Source organism: Ictalurus punctatus, chromosome 6 (genome assembly GCF_001660625.3).
Source record: "Ictalurus punctatus breed USDA103 chromosome 6, Coco_2.0, whole genome shotgun sequence".
NCBI classification, from domain to species: Eukaryota; Metazoa; Chordata; class Actinopteri; order Siluriformes; family Ictaluridae; genus Ictalurus; species Ictalurus punctatus.
Genome location: NC_030421.2, coordinates 19,034,157 through 19,056,386, shown reverse-complemented (window position 1 = coordinate 19,056,386; position 22,230 = coordinate 19,034,157). Strand labels below are relative to the sequence as shown.

Below are 22,230 nucleotides of genomic sequence, written 5' to 3'. Positions count from 1 at the left end.
AGTAAAATAAGCTCAAGTTGACAAAATATTTGTCAAGAAAATCAAAGTGCTTCTTCATGTTGTCTTTGAGGTTATACAGAAGGTCTGGAAATTCCTTCAGAAAATGGTAATAGGATGCATTCTTTTGCCTTAATGGGTCTTTTTCCTCCACGTCTTGTAATTTTATTTTACCTGAGAGAACCTGACTCAGAATGTCATGACGAAGCTTGTCTAAAGAAAACACTGGGATTTTTTCCAGTATCTTTATCACCATAACGGCAACTTGAAGCTCACCAAGGTGACCAGCAGTGTTATAGGGGCTAAAGTCTTTTTTTGTTTGAGATCGACTTAAAACTTCCTTTCTAGCAATTTCTTGTGTTTCTCTGAAAGCCTCTGTTGCGGACTCAGCCATTTGGAGATATTCTTTCAATTTGTCAGGTTTTATTTCATCATTTTTGTCATTGCTTAAGGCATCTTGGAGCTCATGCTTAATTACTTGTGCAGAGGTATCACAAATGTAGGAGTTATTCCCCTGTAGATCTTTTGCCTTCTTTGCCCAAACTCTTGCCTCTCTAAAGTCTTTTTTCTTCAGATAGTGGTACCTGGAAAGGAGCTGGGATATTACCGCATCTTTTTTAAAGCGTTTGGCAGCATTAAGCAAAACATTCTCCTCACACCCTACAGTCTCCTTCGCAATGGCTTGGATAAGTGGTGAAAATTGAACATCTGCTGCAACACACTCAGCTGAGTAATGTCTTCTCACCAACATAGTGCGAATGTCCTGCATGAGTTTTTCCTTTCCCTGAATGCAACTATAAAACACATCTGTTGACAATAGGAAGTCAGTGATCTGTGCTTGGGATACATTAAAAGTAGTTGTAAGTTCTTTTAAACAGTGTTCTGCCATACTTGAGTGGATCACTCTCATAGCCTGAAACTCCACACTAGACTCTGCTGTGCATCGTGTCACAAGTGTGGAAAACTTCCCGAATCCATCTTCAACCTTGCACGAAGTCGCGTCTGGCCTTGTTGGCAGACCAAGAAATTCTTCACATATAGAGACTGACATCTTTGCACTCTTGCAATAGCAATTCAAGAGTACTAGAACTGCAATTAGTTGAGCATTCTTATTTTTAAAGTTGAAGCCTTTCAGTGTATTTTTCACAACACCCTGTATGTACTCTGGAGAAAAATCTTTCTTCAGGATCATGAAACCATAGAATGTTTCAGCATTTTTTTGGTAAATCTTTTCAATTTCTTCTAGCTTTTTCTCAAACAATATTTTCTCCGTCTCAGATAGCTTGTTACCGATGAAAACTGTGTCATCAGTTGCTTCAGTCTGCTCCCATGAGTCATCCCTCATACAGTTCAGAAGAATGACCTGGGGAGACGTGGCAGATACATTTTTTTTCTGACATTCCTTTTCAATGTGCTGCTGGAGATTACTTACAGCATCAGAGTCTTCAAAGTCATCTATCAGGAGCAGCACTGAAAGTCGGCTTTGCTGCTCCATTGTTTCATAGGTCAACAAGTTAACTACCTGTTTTGCTACATCTTCATAATCAACATCTTTGTTTTTCAGTATTGCACAGCGGAATTTCTCTTTTAATGTCCACAAAACATGCATGGCCAGAGTAGTTCCTCCACAACCAGGAATATGGAATATGTTTAAGCGAACACAAGCTTGCTTGAGGGAGCACATACCTGGAATAATAGTATCAGTGATGTATTTAAACTTGTCTCGTTTGATAAATGACGTTGATCCTGCCTGCTCTGAAAAGTAAAAGTTCCACCAGGACACCTTTCCTCCCTTGTAAAAAGTTTCCTCCAGTTGCAGTTTGTCCTCATTGCCTCCCTCACATTGGTTTACACATAGAACATTCAGTGTATCCCAGCTGCCCTCTATTTTCTTTGTTAACAAAACCTTACCACCAGCACCAGGCAAAAATCTGCTTGATTTGCGATTTTCTGACCAGAGACTGAGGACAGTACCATTAATCTCTGCAAAACTGGGCTCATAAATGCATCTTCTGTGTATGTTTATGCTATATCGTGCTTCAGTGAGATCTTTCCAGTAATTAAATGCTCTTTCATGTTCACATATGCATAAGATTTGATCTATACCTCGCAGCTCCTGCAAAAACATACTGAAGGTCTCAAGTAGAGGATCATGCTTGTCAGTAACATCACTCAACAGAATGAATATAATAAGAAATCTTTTGTGAGGCAGCACATCCTTTCGGCAGAGGAATGACACAACATCGTGAATGGAGGAACCTTTCTCTGTTAACCAGTTATCCACATCAGAGGATGGTTCACCGTTTACGCTTCCATTACAGAAAACCCAGCTTGTGGCTCTGGTCAGCTTCAGCTTATTTACTATGTCCTCAACTGGCTCCGTGATTTTATACTGCATAGGCAAATGAACATTTATGTTTCTCTCATCAAATAGCTTATTCAAGCCAGTCTCAGAAGATTCTGGATCAAAGTCCAAAACAGCTGTTAGGTTCATGTCCAGAAGAAATGCTAGAGATTCTCTTTGCACTGGATGCGATTTGTTAATGACTAATACATATTGCTCAAAGTGAGATTTGTCCAAAGATTGTGAGCCTCCTGTTAGCATCTCACAGAGCTTAGAACCCTGCACACTACTTTTAACAACAGTGAGATGCTTTTCCTCAGCCTCCAACCTCACCATGGACAGATGTGCCATACTTTCAACATGCTTGTTGTACTCTTCTAAGGACTTCAGGGAGGAAGTTTGGGAAAGAAGATTTCTGCTACTGCTGTTGTCTCGAATGTAAAACACTTTACCACTATCCTTCTCATCAGTTGTGATTTTAGATCTTTTTGCTTTTCTTGAGTCTAAATTGTAGATGTGAAAGAAGCTGTCTTTACAAACCAAGTAGGATGGTTCAACATCTACTTCTATGACATATTTTCCTGAGAATGTCATATCTGCTTTAAGAACCTCAACAAACCTTGGTGGTTTAATACATTTTTTTGCCACATCAGTGTGCTTATGTTCAAACCGCACCTTAATCACTTCTGCTAGTTTCTTAGCAAATGCTTCTTTGTCTTCGACACTAGCACCTAAAATTTGTCCATGACTGAACTTTTGTAAATCACCAACTCCAAAATGAATTGTACCGTTAGTACGACTGTTCATGCAAGCACAAGCAAATCTAATGACTTCATCTGTGAACTTTTTGAGCTTTTCCTCTGTTGTCACATTTTGGAAATTAATAAATGCTTTGTACTCGTGACATGGTTCTATTAAATTTAGAGCACCTGTTTCTATTACATCAAGTATACTGTTTTCCTTGTATCTGTAGGCAGCATGGAATCGATTAAACGGATAGGGCTTACATGAAGTACAAGGCAACCTTCCTGAGTTCTTCAACTGGTGAGCCTTCAGTTCATCTCTATGGTGAATAATCAGTTTTGCTGGTCCCAGCTTAATGCCTATATCCTTTATGTCAGATGTCTCCAGTAATAGAAGACTTGGTCCATTAATGTCCTGCTCATACAGAATCTTTGCATTTTCATTATCCACATCCGTTAATGTGAGAATCCAGTCTCTCACGTGTTCTTTATCCCAATCCTTAATTTCCGCAGGAAGTTCAGTTGAATGTGATATTTCTCGTCTATTATTCTAAAAGACAGAAAGCAAAAATTGTTTTTCATCACACACATTCACAGCAGTAAAAAAAAAAATATTATAAACCGTTATCTTGCTTATAAGAGCAACTGCACAGATTTCATGAAGAATGTAGCAAAAACATGATCTTGAACTGCATTGTCTTTTATTCTTATCATTTCTGATTTTAAATAAAAGTAATGTTTAGGTACTAGTGCATTTTATAATTGAACTGTGGGTTGGCTCTTGCCACAAGTGATGAACTATAACTTTTACTTGTAATGGATACTGGGCTTATTTCATTCCCACACTCGAAAATGCATCTTTATGCTTGTCTATCAGACACAAACATTCATCTAGTAGGCACTAGTGCGAGATTATCAGGCATTATAAATGTATAGTTCCATTTCACCCTCAACATCAGCGGTGGTGTTTAACACCTAGATACACTCTAATGCACACATGCACCATGCAGAGACCTTACCACAAAGTCAATAAGTGACAGTGACATAGTATTTGCAATAAATACTTTGCACCAAGTTACTTCTTCTATTTTTCACTACTTGCCTTGGTACATGCCAGACTGCAGACTCTGAATTATCCTGTGCAGAAATACAAACAGTTTTTTTCTTCTGTTTTCTTTTGTTAACGCAGTGAGTATATGCTTTCCATTCTCACAGTGTTGGCTGTCATCTAGAACTGCTAATTGCTATCCTAGCTTACACTCCATGGTGTCCAAGATAGAGAGGCTGTTGGTATCCTCCCTTATACAAGGGGTTTTCAAGCCTCCCTTATACTGGGGGTATTCAGGAACCCCTTCTAAATTAAAAGAATTTCCAAGGACTCCCTTATAATCACAGCACAGATTTAATTTGTGAACAATCAGGCAAATATATATTGCCAAGATCTTTCCACACATCCAGATGTACTTTTGGCAGTGTATTTTTACAGTGTTTCATATCAATATGAATTCCTGGTTTTGTTAAAATTGTTAACTAATTATATTAGTTCACAAGTTTTAGATGCACTGCTTTCATTTCAGTTGACCAGTTAGTCTAATAAACATCATGAAACTCTCTCAGAGCTGGGGAAGAGACTGACTTCAGACATGGAAGTCATTAAAATCATTGATTTTGGAGCTGAAGCCACACAAAACAGCTTGTTGGCCTGTGTATATTTGAATCCTTCTATCTCAGAGCAAGCATGTAGCCCCAGTAACATGCCAGAGCAAATGGCACCACAGTGCTGTCAGCACTCACAGAGCTGGAATGCATGTTTTCCTCCTTCCACTCTCGCCTTGCTGAAACTTTGGTGCACTATGGTGCCATTCCATCCGCCCACCCCCCCACACACACACCTGTGTGAGTGTGGCAATCATTTCTAAACACCTTGCCAGATGGCCATAGGTTATTTTGCTGGTGACTTGGTGATATCTTGTGGCAAGGAGATATCTAGCTGTTAAGACGAGTGAAATAGAATGCGAGTGATTGATGTGAGTGTGGTTATAGGTCCTAGTAACCCTCAGGGTTTCCCATCTTTCAAGGATTCTAATCTTTTGAGCAGATATTATCAATGTGCCTGCACTTGCAGTGGTTTTAAACCACTGCCATATAACTGTTTTTTTTGTTTGTTTGTTTGTTTTTTATATAGTAATTGTTTATATGCTGAGAGACCCTGGTTCATTTGACCAGTAACATCATCAGCTTTGTGAAACTTTAAGAATATTCAAAGTTGTCCATCACCTGCATGATACTAGTAGACTTTATGCAACTTCCATACTGAAGCATGCTTTAATGTCTTTGGAGATACCTGCCCAGATTTTTATATGGTCACATAAGGGGGTGGGAGTGTCATGTATTTGCATTGTACAGGACACTCCCACAGGGTTATACTGGTTTATTTCCAGGGATCTCCAAACTGAATCTCTGCTCAGCCATGGTTAACCACTCATTTTGGCTGTCAATGATTCATGATTATTCAATTCCTTATTTGCAGTGTCTTTGTTTTCCTGACTCAATACTATGCCAAAGAAACAGTGTTCTCTTACTGGCAGTATACTGACTTGAAAATGGCTTCTGAGATTTACATGTACCTCTTCCACAGCCCTCGTTTCAGCCATCCCGGAAGTGTAGTGAACTTCCTGAAAACTAAGCAGAAGTGAAACCAAGCATATAATTACTATATAATATTATCGCATACTGTTTAATATGATACAAGAAGAGAAGTTGAGATCTACTTACCCCTTTAAGAGAAAGATCTAATTGTCCTCATCATGATCTTGTTTCCATATATACAGTTTCCTCATATTTACTAAGGGCAGGAACAAAAATACAACAGCAAGAACAAGAGAATTCAGAGAATTTAGTGTATCCCTTTAGCATTTGATATTTTTTGTAGTCCACATTCTGTTGAGGAACAGAAAAAACCCCCGAAATAAACAACGATAAACAAGCAGAACAACGATATTAAAGCATATCTTTCAAGCATTTTGATGTCTAGTTTGGGTTGGAACAAAAGGTATAACTATTCTTTTAGTTTCATTGTCAGACTTATAATAGCAAATGAAGCATTTCAGAGAGAGTAGTAGGGGGAGAACATTCTTTACACTTACTGATGTGAAGAGCCCGATTTAAAAAAAAAAAACACACAAAAAAAACACAAAAAAACTCCTCTATATTAAAAATCAGCACTTCTTTCTCTGCTAAAGGTAACGCGGAGGCAGCTGAAGCGGACTAAAAGCATTGCTGATATGGTTAAGGTATTTAGCTGGAGCTGTGGCAGTTCCTGCGTAGAGACAATTTATGACGTGTTTGTGCAGGAAGCAGTGAATTAAGTTTCGATTTCTAAAGAATAGTTAAGAGAATGAAAAAAACGAAAGTTGAAACTGATGTGAGGACCGAGACATGACGAAAACACCGGGTTATTAGTAATGTGTTGGTCGGGAGCAAGTCTTTATTAACACAAACACCTACTGTTATTTATTTCATTAATAATTTTAAATTTGTGAGAGTTTTCATTTCGAATATTGTAGACTTCTGGAAGAGATGTGTGTTCAGTCACATAACTGTGATTTTCCAGGCTAAATATGCGACCGTTCTCATGAGGCACAATACTTTTTTAATTTTGTTATTATTATTTTTTTTAGAAATGCAATTGTGTGATTTGCACACCACCTCCATCATAGCAAATTTGTCCATCACAGCAGGATAATGCATCCTGACAGCTGTAAATGTTTCTATGAGTTACTGTACTTTACGTTCATGTTTCTATGCTTAAATACTTCTGTGTTAGTACAGAGCTTCTCAACCTCTTGTAACTAAAGCCCCCCCAAGCCTCCTGTATAATGTGTCACCCCCATATTGGAAGAGACCAGGTATAATGATGATCTATTCTATATAAAATCTATCTATATATAACCTAATCCATAATCTGTTTTGATAGATAGATTTATAAAACTATATAACGGACAGGTATGGAAAAAAATTATTCTGAACACTATAACTACTTTGAACAAGAGAACTAGGCTGTAATAACGTGTACTGTTTTACATGTAAAACATTCATCTTGTATTCTAATTACGAATTATGTAAATTAGGACGAAGGGCGTGTCTCGTTATCCATGACATTGTTAAATCTCCGGCTCTCAGCCTCTCACTGAACAGAGCAGACGCAGAGAGAGGTGAGAGTGCAACGGGTAAGCAAGACCTTGCGCTTGCAAGATAGTACTGGCGACATTTGGAAAGTTGCTAAGGTTTTGCTTTTGCTAAAAAGTCACTAGATTTGTCATTAGGCACTTTTTTTTATGGCAAAAACATCACTAAAGGGGTCTGAAAAGTCACTAAGTTGGCAACACTGGTCTAGATAAAAGGCAGGCTAAGCTCCGCCTCTCCCCAGCAAAAAGAAAATACAGGGGGAGAGGGAACGCGGGGTTTTTCATTTATGCACATTCTATTTGAAAAGCAATAAAATACACAGAGTACCCAAATGATGCCCTGTCTGTGTGTTGTTTTTTTTCTTGAAAACAATTTGCACCTCCTTGCTGATCTCTCTGCACCCCCTGGGTTGAGAACCACTGTGTTAGTAGATCAGGTCAACATTGCTAGTTAATTAATCCATTGGATAAGTTAGTTAACTTGAGCTACGTTTAGCTGCAGTGATGAGCTGGTATAGTGTGTAGTGTTATTGCCTGAATTTCCAAGGGTTGCTGGTTCAGTTCTCAGCTTTGGTTACTTTTATAGAGTTTCACTGTTCCTCCTTGGCCTGTGTGGGTGGTTTTCCTAAAGGTTCTCCATTTTTTCCCACCTCTAATGGTCTGATTTGGAGGACAAGTCCCTCTGACCTGGACACATTTGTCGCTGATGATGATGAATAAATTAAGCATTTCAGTTCCCCATTACAGTGTTCAGCATATTATATATATATATATATATATATATATATATATATATATATATATATATATATATAAAATGTTTAAAAAATTGTCTTTTGTTCAAAAAATTCACAAAAATACTCTGCTCTCATGGATATCAAACAATCACGAACACAACACAGGTTTATATAAAAAAATAACTTCGTTAAATATAGGTGTGCAACAATTATTGGCACACTTTTAGTCAATACTTTGTGCTACCTCCTTTTGCAAAGATAACAACTCTATACATTGCTTTTTGTTGCCCCATCCCAAATTTTTTGAGACTTGTTGTGACCATCAAATTCAAAATTACCTTGTTTGTTTCTTAAAATGGTACATTTCCTCAGATTAAACATTTGCTATGTTTTCTATGTTCTATGTTACAGTGATGCTTGAAAGTTTCTGAACCCTTTATCTCTGCATAAATATGACCTAAAATATCATCAGATATTTCACACAAATACTAAAAGTAGACTGCTAGAACCCAATTAAACAAATTAGACAAAAAATATTATACTTGGTCATTTATTTATTGAGAAAAATGATCCAATATTACACATCTGTGAGTGGCAAAAGTATGCGAACCTCTACAATTATCACTTAACTAGAAGGTGAAATTAGAGTCAGGTGTTTTCAAATCAATGAGATGACAATCGGGTGTGAGTGAGCACCTTTTTTTATTTAAAGAACAGGAATCTATCAAAGTCTGATTTTCACAAAATGTTTGTGGAAGTGCATCATGACACAAACAAAGGAGATTTCTGAGGACCTCAGAAAAAGATTTGTTAAAGAACATCAGGATGAAAAACATTACAAAAACATTACAAAACCATCTCTAAAGAGTTTGGACTCCATAGTCGGACAGATTGTGTACAAATTGAGGAAATTCCTGACCATTTTTACCCTTCCCAGGAGTGGTCGACCAACAAATATCACTCTAAGAGCAAGACGTGTAATAGTCCAAAAGGTCACAAAGGAACCCAGGGTAACTTCTAAGCAACTAAATGCCTCTCTCACATTGGCTAATGTTGTTCATGAGTCCACTGAACAACAATGGTGTGCATGGCAGGGCTGCAAGGAGAAAGCTACTGTTCTCCAAAAAAACAATGTTGCCTGTCTGCAGTTTGCTAAAGATCATGTGGACAAGCCAGAAGTGTACTGGAAAATGTTTTGGGGATGGATGAGACCAAAATATAATTTTTGGTTTAAAAAAAAGCGTTATGTTTGGAGAAAGGTAAACACTGCATTCCAGCATAAGAACCTTATCCCATCTGTGAAACATGAACTGAATCTCAAGACAAAGTGGGTCATGCAGCAAGACAACAACCCTAAACAAACAAGTTATTCTGTGGAAGAACCTGAATCAAGCAGTGCATGTGAGGAAACCCACCAACATCCCAGAGTTGAAGCTGTTCTGTACTGAGGAATTGGCTAAAATTCCTCCAAGCCGATGTGCAGGACTGATCAACAGTTACTACAAATGTTTAGTTGCAGTTATTACTGCATAAGGAGTCACACCAGATACTGATAGTACAAAGTTCACATACTTTTGACACTCACAGATATGTAATATTGGATCATTTTCCTCAGTAAAAAAAAATAACCAAAAATAATATTTTTCTTACTTGTTTAATAGGGTTCTCTTTATCTACTTTTAGGACTTAGGGTTATGTTGTTTTAGGTCATATGTGTAAAGAAATATACAGAATATACAATATTCTAAAGCACCACTGTATTTGCTTAAAAAAAAAGTAAAATGCCATTCAAATAATACTTTAATGATTATGTAAATAATTGGTAGGTGATATTGTTTGATACATTAACCTCATTGCTACAGAGGAACTAAAAGAAAATATGCATGGATTGGACTCACACAGGCAGAGTTACATCCTGACAACAGCACTGGAGCATACATATCCATGTAACTTGGCATAAACCACCTCTGGATTCAGAGATGTCACTGACCAGCATGCAAACCCAGCTTCTAAAGATGGATGGCAACAATACAATGAGCGATATTGGCACATTTAGCGGGTTTTTTTTTTATGTGATATACTGTATCTACTTGTTTCATAATGAATACAAGCTGGACTATAATGTGCTATAATGTGAATATGAATTAGAACTATGGCAACGATTAGTTGTCAAACAATGTTGTGGCTCTTCTAGATCCAAAAAGAAGACATCATTGTGCATGCTTAGCCCTCCTATTATGTTGAGGAAAAAAGTTATATCCATTATGTTATGGGTCAAAATGACTTCCACAAGAACAGCAAGGAAGAGCTTAAAACAGTAAACGTTTATTATGGCCTGTCTGAGACAAGTCATAATAATAAATATTTGCATGTAAGTTCATGACCCTAAATGAGGAAAGTCAAAAAATTTAAAAGAGAAAAAGAAAGATTAAAAAGTATTTCAGACATCTCAAATGTGGAAATGCGTCAAATTGACCCATAACATAATAGGAGGGTTAAGACGATTAAGAGTGTATAACTCTATATCGCTCATGTCCTAAATTAAGTAAAACGTCAACTTTAGGCCAATCATAAAATACTTTGGTGTCATAACATGCATAATTATCATTTCTAAACCAAATATACAGAGCAAAATGGTTTATTTTAAATCAGTAAAGTTACAGTGGTGAAGATAGCAAACAGCAGGATCAAAAAGCATAATGTAAATCTGCAAGCTACAATGTGACCTAAGTCTTTAAACAGTAACGACTGATCTCAGAACTGTTTTATAAACAAGTGTGTTGATGACCTTAAAAATATAATCTTAATAAAAAATACACACTCCTAGCACACAAATGATATATTGTTAGTTTGATTTAGAATGCAATTACTAACACTAATAACTACAGTAAGTTTAAAAAAGAAAAAAGAAAAAAAAAAAGCTACAGAGTTGTTTCTTTTAAAGATTTTCCTCACAGGCCACAATGACAACTGTAACAGAATGGAACAGAGGAAAACAAAACACAAACAAATCAAAAAGTAAAAATCAGCCATATGTAACAGTACTCCTCCTCAGGTCACATATGTAACCTTTCAGAAGACAATAAAAACAAACTGCACAGTTGACCTGAGCTCTGTAAACAAAGCATTTCTCAGCTTTGAACAGTGAATTATGTGGGCTGCACATGGGGCATCGTTTAATGCGTAATTTTTCAGCACACCAGTCCTGGAAGACAAAGATTAAGACAATTAAGACAAATGTCAATAATTTCCTTTTAATGTTACAAATTTTCTGCAGTACTACTGAGATCATTTCAAAATTGTTATATATAAAATCTCTTCGTGTGGAGTCCCACAGGGCTCCATTCTTGGGCATATCATGTTCACCTTATACATGCTTCCCTTAGGGTCAATTTTCAGGAAATATGGCATCTTGTTTCATTGTTTTACAGATGATATACAACTCTGTCTGCCTTTGAAAAGGAAAAATGCTAACTCCATAACACCAATGTTAGACTGTCTTGAGGATATTAAAGCCTGGATAGCCTTTTTTTTTTTTTTTTTTTAAAGTTTAATGAAGAGAAAATAGAAGTCGTGATATTTGGACCCGGGGGTGTCCCTTATCTGGATTTGGGTGTCATAAAACCATATGTGAAGCCCCCAGTAAAAAAACAAAAAACGGGGTGTTGTTATGGACATTGACTTTAAAATGGATAAGCAGATTAATTCAGTAATTGAATCTAGGTTTATTCAGTTGAGGCAATTATCCAAGGTCAAGCCTTTTCTGTCTTTGAACAATTTTGAAAGGGTTATACATGTTGTTTTTATTACGACTCGCCTTGTCTACTGCAATGGGCTTTATGTAGGTTGTACCCAAGCCTCCCTAACATGGTACAGAATGCTGATGTTTGTCTGTTAACAGGAACCCACAAGCGAGAACATATTACACCAGTATTGGCCTCCCTTCACTGGCTTCCTGTTCATTTTAGAATTTATTTTAAGATTTTCGTTTTAGCACTTAAATCGTTAAATGGATTCACACTAAGATGTCTGTCTGATTTAATACAACCAATTGCTCCATCTAGAGCACTTAGGTCCTCTGAGCAGTTATTTTTGGTCATCCCTCGAGCAAGGCTGAAGAGCAGGGGTGACCGTGCTTTTGCAGTTGCAGCCCCAAAACTTTGGAATAATTTGCCTTTAGATGTTAGGCAGGCCCAGACACTTTCTGCTTTTAAATCTAGTCTTAAAACTCATTTTTACTCCTTGGCCTTATGAGCCACAGTATGAGAGCTCTTTTTATGATTTTGTTCTTGTTTTATGTTTTGTTGTATGTGTTTACTGTTTTATTCTGATTATGTTTGTACAGCACTCTAGTGAACACTTCTTGTTTTTAAAAGTGCTCTATAAATAAACTTTGACTTCTTCACCTTTAAATATCTGTTCTTCACTGGTCATTCCTGACAAAAAAAAAATGCAAACACATTATGGCACATCAGTATTCATGAGTTACAAACATGGTAAAGAGTGCAATTAGGCCAAATTTCTGAGGGTTACATCTCATATGGTATTTAAAAGATTCAGTTTCAAAATTGGACATGTTCCTCTATTTGGTTATCCACAATTATATGTAAAATAAATAAATAAATAATTAAACTTGAGTTCCACATTGGGTAAAATTTACTTTTCAAACTTCTCAACTATCTGAGTGTTTTTGGGGGGGGGGGGGGGGGTTTAAACCTGAAATGCTCCTGTAGCTGTGATCTTGGGTCACTTCAGTACAACATGGTACCCCTCATTACTTTCATCCATCATCACTGACAAACAGATACAGTCATCATTAACCACCAACCAGGAGACAATAGTCAATTCTATTTATTTATCATGTTAATCATACCTAGAACTGTATTTCTATCAGGTATTGTTTAACATGTACTTGTATTGAAACTCTAACTTCACTGTTGAATTACTGTAGAAGTTATGTGTGGTGATTTATATGTCAAAAAGGCTGAATTAAGACCTTTTAGAGCACTTATTATGAATCTTGTTTCCTCTGTGAAATTCTTCACCATCTGAAAAAGAGGAATACAAGTAAATCCTATGACAGGATAAGAACAAAACATGGTAAATTTAAGAGGCCCCAATTCATTTCAGGTATATGATCTAGTGATTACTGCTAACTAGTAAACCTGGTGTAAAACCCTCAAGTCACATCTCCCGTGTGTTATTCCTTACATTGTTTTTTGCCCTGTTGTGTTTTATTCCTTACTTTAGTCCTGGTTATCAGCTTAAGGTGGAATGTCCTGACTGGTATAGTCCATTGGGACATGAACTCTTTGCCACCTCACCTCATCTGAAACCAGGACGTATATCCCCATTGGCCCTTGTCTGTAAACATGGCAGATTTTCTGTACTGGAACACTGTATAGACCCGCTATCTTCTCTGTGAGCTCAAAAAGAGTTAAGTGCTCCAAGGACAAGGCATGGTACACTTTGGAAAAATAAGAACAGTATAGAATATAGCAAAGAGAAATCATATAAGATTTTGAAGCTAATGCAGTCCAGTCCATTTTTAACACTTGTTATATTTAATGATTCTATTTTTTTTTTTTTACCATCATCACTGCATGGCTTGCTGTTTGGCTGATTTTTGTTCTTCTGTAGGGAAACATACACTGTGAGGCATGGCTGAATACACCTGCAGCATATTAAAGTAGTAATGTTACAGGCTTAGTCAAACGCATGTTTGGACATAATTTATTATACGGAACTTGCCCTTTAACAGACTCACCTCCCTTTAATGGCATTAAACAGGCGGATCCCGTCAGCAGGACCGCAGATCTGAACAAAGTAATTTCTGCTCATCTTAAACAAATCAGCACCTACAATAGACATACAGTGTAAAATATATGTTCTCCATATGGGTCTTTGAAACTCCGATGGCACATACAACTGAAAAGACTACCGAATCCTACCTGAGAATTTGGAGAAAAGCCTACAGAAAGATGAGAACCTGTTCTGGCAGAGCCACTCCTGTGCTTCCTGATGGGAGAGTGATGGCACAAGCTGCTACATTGCAAAAAGAAGAAGAGTCCCAGTAATTAGGGTAGCACCCACTGTCTCCAAACACATGCCTAAAAAGATAAAACAGCAGTACATTAACATTATGACCAGTTTATCATACTTACAGCAGAGCAGCTGGGCAGGAGTAGCTCCCTCTGCTGGTTCAGAGAGCAGTCTCTATCATCTCTATCAATGTGAAAGGGCTTAGCTTAGTTGCTTATAAGAATCCAGTTGAAAAAGTCAGTATACAGTAAGTGAACAGATTTTCAATCACAAAGCCTAACTTGCATATTGTAAATCCACTGCTAAAGCTAATTTATTTATCAAATTTATGTTATTTAGGTTTTTTCCCCTCAATCCATATATTACCCCAGACAGAGCTTAAGTATTAGAGGTTATCATAATTTCTTAAGTAATCAGTTGATGATGATGACGATTAGGTGCAATCAATTTTCTTGCAAGACAATTTTCCTCAGCTTGTGAGAAAAAAACACCTTGCAGGAGCTGCCACACCCCTGGCTGTAGCTTTATAAACTGTGTAAGTGCTACTTTAAATTCCCCATAATTCCCAAATACAAACCAACAGAGTTTAAATGTTTAAATGTAAACAAACTTTAAAAGCCTGGCAGAAGTAAGGAATCGGTGATGCTTTCTTTCATTTTCCATAAGACACTGGCTAATGGTGGGGAAGACTTACCCATCTGTGAAATTGTGAGAAGTAGAGATGTGGCAAATGGGAGACAGAGTGCTGCTCACACTATTGATGGATGTTCCATCTGGCCAGGGAGAACACTGGAGAAGAGGAAGAATTTTGTTTGCTTGTCTCCTTCACTATTCTATTTGTTGTTCACATATCTATGTATCTACTCTTGTGTGACAGATAACTCTGGTTACTCTTACTGGAACAACTGAGAGAGAGAGAGCGAGAGAGAGAGAGAGAGAGAGAGAGACAGACAGACAGACAGACAGACACATTGTTTTGGCCATGTTAACCTATTAAAGACATAAATAATGATTGATATAATATATTATTATGGTCGTATTATTAGTCTCAGGCGTAGTCCAAAAAAAGAAAAAAGCATGGCTCAAGGTCTCTATCCAGAACTTTAACACTATCTGTCCCTCAGTGGTGAACTTCCTACCTCAATCCAGACAGCAGAATCTGTCACTTTTTTCAAAAAACAGCTAAAGACCCACCTATTCCGTGAACACTTAACTAAGCCCCAAACTGCCAACCCCCACATTATTAAAAAATTATAATAATTAAACTTACTCTGACTCTTACACCTCTACTCTGTGAACTTTGCTCCTCTAGAACTCAATTATAAATTTAGCATGGTAGCACTACTTGTATTATTCTCCACTTGATGTAATGCTTTGTTTGTATTTCCTCATTTATAAGTCACTTTGGATAAAAGCGTCTGCTAAATGAATAAATGTAAATGTAAATGTAAGAAGCGAAGTTGTCACAATGGTGCTGATGTCCTTATTGCTATTGTTATTCATGCATCTTTGGTCCCATTCCTACAATCAAACATTGGCACTATACATTGAAAATTTCAAAGTCAAAATCCAGCTATATATCTTACCTCAGTAAGTACAGTAGTTTCAAATGATGGTTGATATTTTTCTCTTTCTTGAAGACTCTTTTTCTCAATTTTCTCTCTGTCCGTCTTCAACCTGCGATATGCTCCTTTTGGCTGGACAACATTGAGGGTTGAGTTAATAAAACAGCAAAAAATGAACAAGTCTTCATACTTTGCTTAAGACATTTGAGGAAAAGCTGTTCATTTAGTAATATGAAGCTGATGTAACATAACACAAACAGCTTTTTTTTTTTTTTTTTACCTTAAAGACTTTGATTTGGCAGCTGGAAGAGTGCACCTGCTCCAGGTATTCTCCATGCTCATTCTGTATGAAAGTATCTACCTGAATCCGGAAGGGAACTCCCTTCTCTCCGCCATGTTTCCTGGGTGTAAACTCAGTGCTAATACAGTTTACCTAGAATCAAAATATGAAAAATATGAATGAATCCAGCCTTAAAGGCAGAGGTAAAAATTTTAAGTAAAATATCCTTCAGATTTAAGTCTTTATTAAAGGAACCTACTTGAATAAATATTGAGGCATTTTTGATAGGATCCCAGAGGAACTCAAAAGTGTTGAGCTGCAGTGGATTAGCTTGAGGCTCTATTATCCCCACAGAGAGGGTAGTATCTGAATAAAAGCAGCATACCAGCTTTTTGTACAACACACATCATTAGACTGACATGAGCATTTTTATAATCGAGTAAAGGGGAACAGGATTGTGATATCATATTCATTTACTGCTTCAAAAGCAGCCATTCAGAGTCCTAGTCCTTGAGATGTAAAACTATTTATTATTGTACTATCCAATGAAAAATGTTCCCACTTCTACAACTTTCTAAATGTTTTTATCAGTAGTGCAGCCTGGGAAAACATTGTTTCTTAAGCAGCAGATGCCTACAGGAGACTTACCAAGATCCAGAATTCTATCTCCTGGCCGGTTCCAGCTCCATCCCTCCAGCTGCTGGTACTCGCTGTATTGCAGGCGCCGATCATGAAACACCACACGGACAGTGCTCTGGAAAGAGGCAAAACTAGCTTTAGGTTAGGTTTTGGCATAAACCTTGTAGAAATTTCTCCAAATACATCACTGCTGAAAACGTTATTGTCTAGATAAAAACACAAATCACTAAATTAATAACCCGTAAAAATATTTACATTTGAATGCATGCTTGATTGGTATAAAGCTTTGAAAGAGGCAAACAACTATTCCTTTTATACAATGCAACCTGTTGAATTCCTGTGTTGGTAAACTGGCAAACTAAACATGGATAAAAAGCCAGGCCTAAAATGGGATTGTCACTGGGGCTCAATTCATAAAGGTATGAAGAGTAATAGATTTAACCTGTGTGGTTTTATATATATATATATATATATATATATATATATATATATATATATATATATATATATATAATGCCTGTCTGAAAAATTATCTTCTGTAGCAAAGAATTTGTAGTAAGTATTGTAATTGCATGTTTAACATGAACTGGGTTCTAGATGAAAGCAGTTGAAAGCAGACGAAGCAAGATCTTCAACCCACTAATTGCAAAGGAGGTTGAGCAGTCACCTGACCAGGAGATACAAACAGATAAAGAAACCAGGTCACATCAGGGCACAAGTGAAAAACACACAATGGGCTCCCTTTAACTTACCTTAACCCACTTGCTGCTTACATGTGTACACTCCAACAGTTTTCGGTTAAGCATACGGATTTCATAGGACTGACCTACATTAAAATAAAGTCAATTTCACCATTAAACCCTGAACCTAAACATTATTCACAAAATAGGTCAAGATAATCTGAACAGACATATGTACCGCCACTTCCTTTGAAACATTTTCACTCATACTGAGTGATTAAATTATTTTTTTTGCATTATGCAAAACATTATTAAATAGTTGCACTGTATTTAATCTTTGTTGCATTCAAAATGGTTTGTACGAAATATAATCTACAGACTGCCCAGTTAGACAATACACACAATACACCCAATGTATTTATAGGGATATAAGTAAATGTCAAATTTAAAGTAAGTACACTATAAACTACTTAGTACAGTATGTCTTCATAATATTTTAACTGTTTAAATAATTAAGTTTTGTCTAAATATCATTAGCATAGTTATATCAGACTTATGTTCCTATCAGTTATACACGTCCCTATTAGTATTCTTAAGAACTACTAATCAATACTGTCTTATTTCTCTGCATGTGGCAATCTAGACAATCTATTCCAACACAGCACATCCCAAATGTTTTATTCCTCTTATACCACAGCAAGTTTCCAATGATTACAGTTTTAATTAATTAAAGATCAACTTGCCATATGAGACATGGGACCCGCTGAGAAACCTGAAAGAGCTCTGGTTATAGAAGACTACCATATGGCACGTGAAATCAGCTAGGCCTTTAGGGGCACCAGCAGCACTAGTTGGCTGTATACTGGGAGCCAGGGTGCCAGACAGGCTGGTAATCTTGGGGTCATAGGCAAGCATAGGTTTTCAAAGGAGTTTTTCACATAGGAGCTAATGATATAAGCCTTCATCAGTCAGAGGTTGCTAAAAGTTACATTGTAGAGGTGTGCAAATTAGAGATGATGATGTCTGGTGCAGTAGTGTGCTCTGGCCCCATCCCAATGCAGCATGGCGATGTAGCTTACAGCAGGTTGTGATCGCTGATCTGCTGGATATCCAGGTTCTGCTCAAAAACCTGGGCTTTATAGATAATTGGAGTAGTTTTGAGAGCAAGGCTGGGCTTTTAGGACGGGACAGTATCAATCCCACTCGGCAGGGTGCTGTTCTCATTTCTTGCAGAAGAGCTCAAAGTCTCAGAATAGGAATAGTTAATCTGTGACAATCCAAAGCCAAGGCCAAAGCACAGACAAGCAGGCTAAACCGACCATATCCTAGCTGCACTGAGTGGTCACTCAGGTTCCACCATATTGAGACTATATCTGTTCCCTGAGCTACACAAAAACATAGAAATACTCAGAAAGATTGTTTTAGTAACATAGTTAACATAAAATTAGTTCATACTGAATGCACAACCAGCACCTTTGATCTGAAGCTAGGACTGTTAAATATTAGATCTCTTACGTCTAAATCACTTACTGTTAATGAAAGCATTAATGATCAGGAGTTTAATGTATGGTTTATTGTATGGTAATGTAACAGAAATATGGATTAAACCAAATGAGTATGTAGCATTAAATGAAGCTAGTCCTCCCAGTTATATACATCAGCCCCATCTAACTGGCAGAGGATGAGGTGGCACAGTTATTTATAATGATAATCTATAATATATGATAATGATAATCACAAAAAAAAAACCCTACACATAAATTCAGTGTGTCTGAAGTTCTTAATACTAGTATAACATATGTAGCCACAAAAAAATACGTCTACCCAGTTGATTCCACTAATTATTATTTACAGACCCCCAGGGCCATATTCTGAATTTCTTTCTGAATTTGCAGATTTGATCTCAACCCTGGTTGTTTCTCTAGACAAAGCACTCATTGTTGGAGACTTTACTATTCATTTTTATAAACCAGAAGACCCTCTGAGAACAGTGGTTGTGTCCATTCTAGATTCAGTAGGGGTTAATCAGAACATAATAGGACCCACTCATAATGATGGTCACACTTTTGATCTAATACTAACATTCGGATTAAATATAGAAAATATAGTCACATTTCTACACATCTCAAATCATTCTCATGTTACCAAGAAACTAGAAAACACTGGAAAGTCCTCTGTCCAACATGGAAAGTAAGTTTCCATGATGGAAAACTAATACTACTGCAAAGCACGGACACCGGAGACTCATTCCATGAATGTTAATTAAATGTCTCCTTACAGAAAACTTCACCAAATCAATGATTATCAATATTTTTTTTTTGTCTGTGAATAAGCAGTTACTATAGAAACCATAATCCATTAGAATTAGTGCACTAATATAAACCTGTCATTTGCAACGCAGCTGGAACTACTTTATAGAAAATTCATCTTTTGGATAATCAGAATTGAGAATTCGACAGCACTGCAGTATTAAAGGTAAAAACTTCTTCCCACTTACTCTAAATATTTATATGTTGGATTTATTCAAATGCAGCATTAGTGTGAAGTAAGCATGTCCACTTTTAATACTCATAATGAACTAATTCAATTCAAAAGGGTTTGTTTGTTTTTTTTCATCTGAAAGCTGTGTCTGAGGAAAAGTGCCTACCCTGGTTGAGGTAGGTGAGAGTTTCTTCATGCAGTTTGACAGCTGGAGAAGTGGCCGCACACAAGATATATTGAAAGGGGGGTGGTTTGGCCTCAGATCCGGCTGAGTGTCGCTCCTGCTTGGCCTTCAGCAGTGTAGCTACTGTTTCTCTAAGAGATATTTCTTAATTTATACATTTATTCATTTCAGTACAGAGGGTGTTTCTGCACAAACATTTAATTACTCTTAGAAGAGCTGAGCTGTAGACATTACATGAAGTTTGTGAGAAACTATGCAGATCAGAATGAAGATTAAAAAAAAAAAGACTTATGACTTATGGTGGTATCACCATATGCTACTCACGTGCAGGACACATGATTCACATGATTGAAGACACAGTCAACAAATAATTAAGCATAACATACAACATTCTGATACTTCCACATGGACCTGGTGTGGACCTGGTTTAACTTGCAGCAGCTTATGAAAGAGCAACACTATGTTGACAAATGTATGTGGACACCTGACCAGTCACACCCATATGTGCTTGTTGAACATCCCATTTCAAATAAGGTCCTCCTCTTTGCTGCTATAACAGACTCCACTTTTCTGGCTTTCCACTTTTGTTTACATTATGCTGCTGCCACATGTTTGGCTGATTAGATAACTGCATGAACGTGCAGGGGGGCATTTAGTTAGTTTGCATTTAGTTTGGGCTAGTACGTTTGTCTCGCACCTCCAGGGTTGGGGGTTCGATTCCCGCCTCTGCCCTGTGTGTGCAGAGTTCGCATGTTCTCCCTGTGCTTCGGGAGTTTCCTTCCCCAGTCCAAAGACAGGCCTTGTAGGCTGATTGGCGTCTCTAAATTGTCTGTAGTGTGAGAACGTATGTGGGTGTATCTCTCTCGCTCTAATCATATTTATAATCTAATATGTGTGTGTGTGTATATATATATATATATATATATATATATATATAAATATATATAAAATGTGTATGGTGTATGTATGTATGTATGTATGTATGTATGTTTGTATATTTGTGTGTGTATATATATATACACACACATTATCTTACTAATGGACATATGCCTTAATGAAAATGTCTCAGAGCCCATGAGACATTCAATACATTCAGTTCACTCTGTCTTCAAGCGACTCTATTTCCAGAAATGTTCTGAGAACCGTTCTTGTTTTTTTCCCCGTTTGGTTTTCCAGGGAAGTTTACGGAAATATAACTTTTGAGGTGACACGTGATCCTGACAACGTTCTGAACCATCCTTTATACAAACCTGTTACTATACTAATACTGCACTCTCTTTTCATAGGGTGTTTCTCACGAATCTGTAGTATAGTATCATTATACTGCGCCCTTAATGACTATTAATATGCATATATATAATCTTTTCTCCCCGCTTTTATTTAGTAGCAGTAGTAACCTATATATTCTTAGCAAGTCTTATAAGCTTCTATATCAAAATAAAAAAGTGACGTGGGTCCACCTTTTGACTGGTACTGTTTCTAAAAAAAAACAAAAGCACAAACACAAGAGATCTCATTCATAACTAATGTCCGTTTTGCTTCAGTTGTTTATTTTAATTATACTTAAATAAATGCAGTTATCTGAACATAATCGTGCTTTCACATGCTGTTTGACCAGAACATCTCGAGCCAAAAACACGATTCGATCCGTGAAACGACTCCCCCGTATCTGTATTTATTCAGCATAGATAAAATACACGTTTCTCAGGCGAATCGAGCTTAAAGACGTTACCTGATATAGTATTCTGAATTCAGCGCTTTCATGAATGCTAAAGCGGAAATCTGAGAAAGCTTTAAGCTCGTCTGAAGTAAAAGGTGCAGACACTGACCGACACTTACCTTACACAACCAGACTGCGCTTTGTGGTGGAACATGTCGGACTGGGAGTACTACAAAAATATTCTCAGAAGAAGAGAGGGGGGAAAATCTGAAAGACTACAGTACACGAAGCTGCTCGAGCGAGTTTACGCTCGTGACGTCCATCTCGTAGCACAACAGGCGACCTTTGAAAGAGGCGCAGAATCACAGAGAGGAGCATACAGGACACAACCGCGTACTGCCATACTGCAGAGTAACACAGCACTGGGCAGTTCACCCCTCTCTCTCTCTCTCTCTCTCTCTCTCTCTCTCACACACACACACACACACACACACACACACACATACATACCCCTGACAATCCTTGTGAGGACCTTCCTCCATCCATTTTCTGTACCGCATATCCTACACAGGTTTGCAGAAAGCTTGACTCGTGGCACAAGGCAGGGGACACCATGGACGGGGTGCCAACACGTCTCAGGGCACAATCACTCACACACTCTCACACACACGGAGACACACACTAGCTAGAC

The 22,230-nt window shown here is 37.3% G+C and overlaps 1 protein-coding gene across 20 annotated transcripts in view; it reads right to left on the bottom strand.

Moving 5' to 3' along the window:
• Positions 1-21,995, bottom strand: part of tfcp2l1 (transcription factor CP2-like 1) — a 23,600-nt gene extending 1,605 nt beyond the window's left edge. The window contains exons 1-17 of one of the 20 annotated variants that reach the window (XM_047156111.2): positions 21,719-21,992; positions 19,862-20,010; positions 17,287-17,360; positions 16,544-16,649; positions 16,155-16,261; positions 15,896-16,048; positions 15,637-15,747; positions 14,745-14,839; positions 14,173-14,233; positions 13,960-14,053; positions 13,776-13,866; positions 13,600-13,682; positions 13,254-13,475; positions 13,005-13,056; positions 12,725-12,801; positions 12,415-12,444; positions 10,631-11,213 (exon numbers count right to left, since the gene is read on the bottom strand). In XM_047156111.2, the coding sequence (XP_047012067.2) occupies positions 13,273-13,475; positions 13,600-13,682; positions 13,776-13,866; positions 13,960-14,053; positions 14,173-14,233; positions 14,745-14,839; positions 15,637-15,747; positions 15,896-16,048; positions 16,155-16,261; positions 16,544-16,649; positions 17,287-17,360; positions 19,862-20,010; positions 21,719-21,753 (1,362 nt within the window). In that variant the 5' untranslated portion in view covers positions 21,754-21,992 and the 3' untranslated portion in view covers positions 10,631-11,213; positions 12,415-12,444; positions 12,725-12,801; positions 13,005-13,056; positions 13,254-13,272. The other 19 variants (XM_017469974.3, XM_047156114.2, XM_053680963.1 and 16 more) reach the window with 19 other exon arrangements.
• Positions 21,996-22,230: the final 235 nt, after the last annotated feature.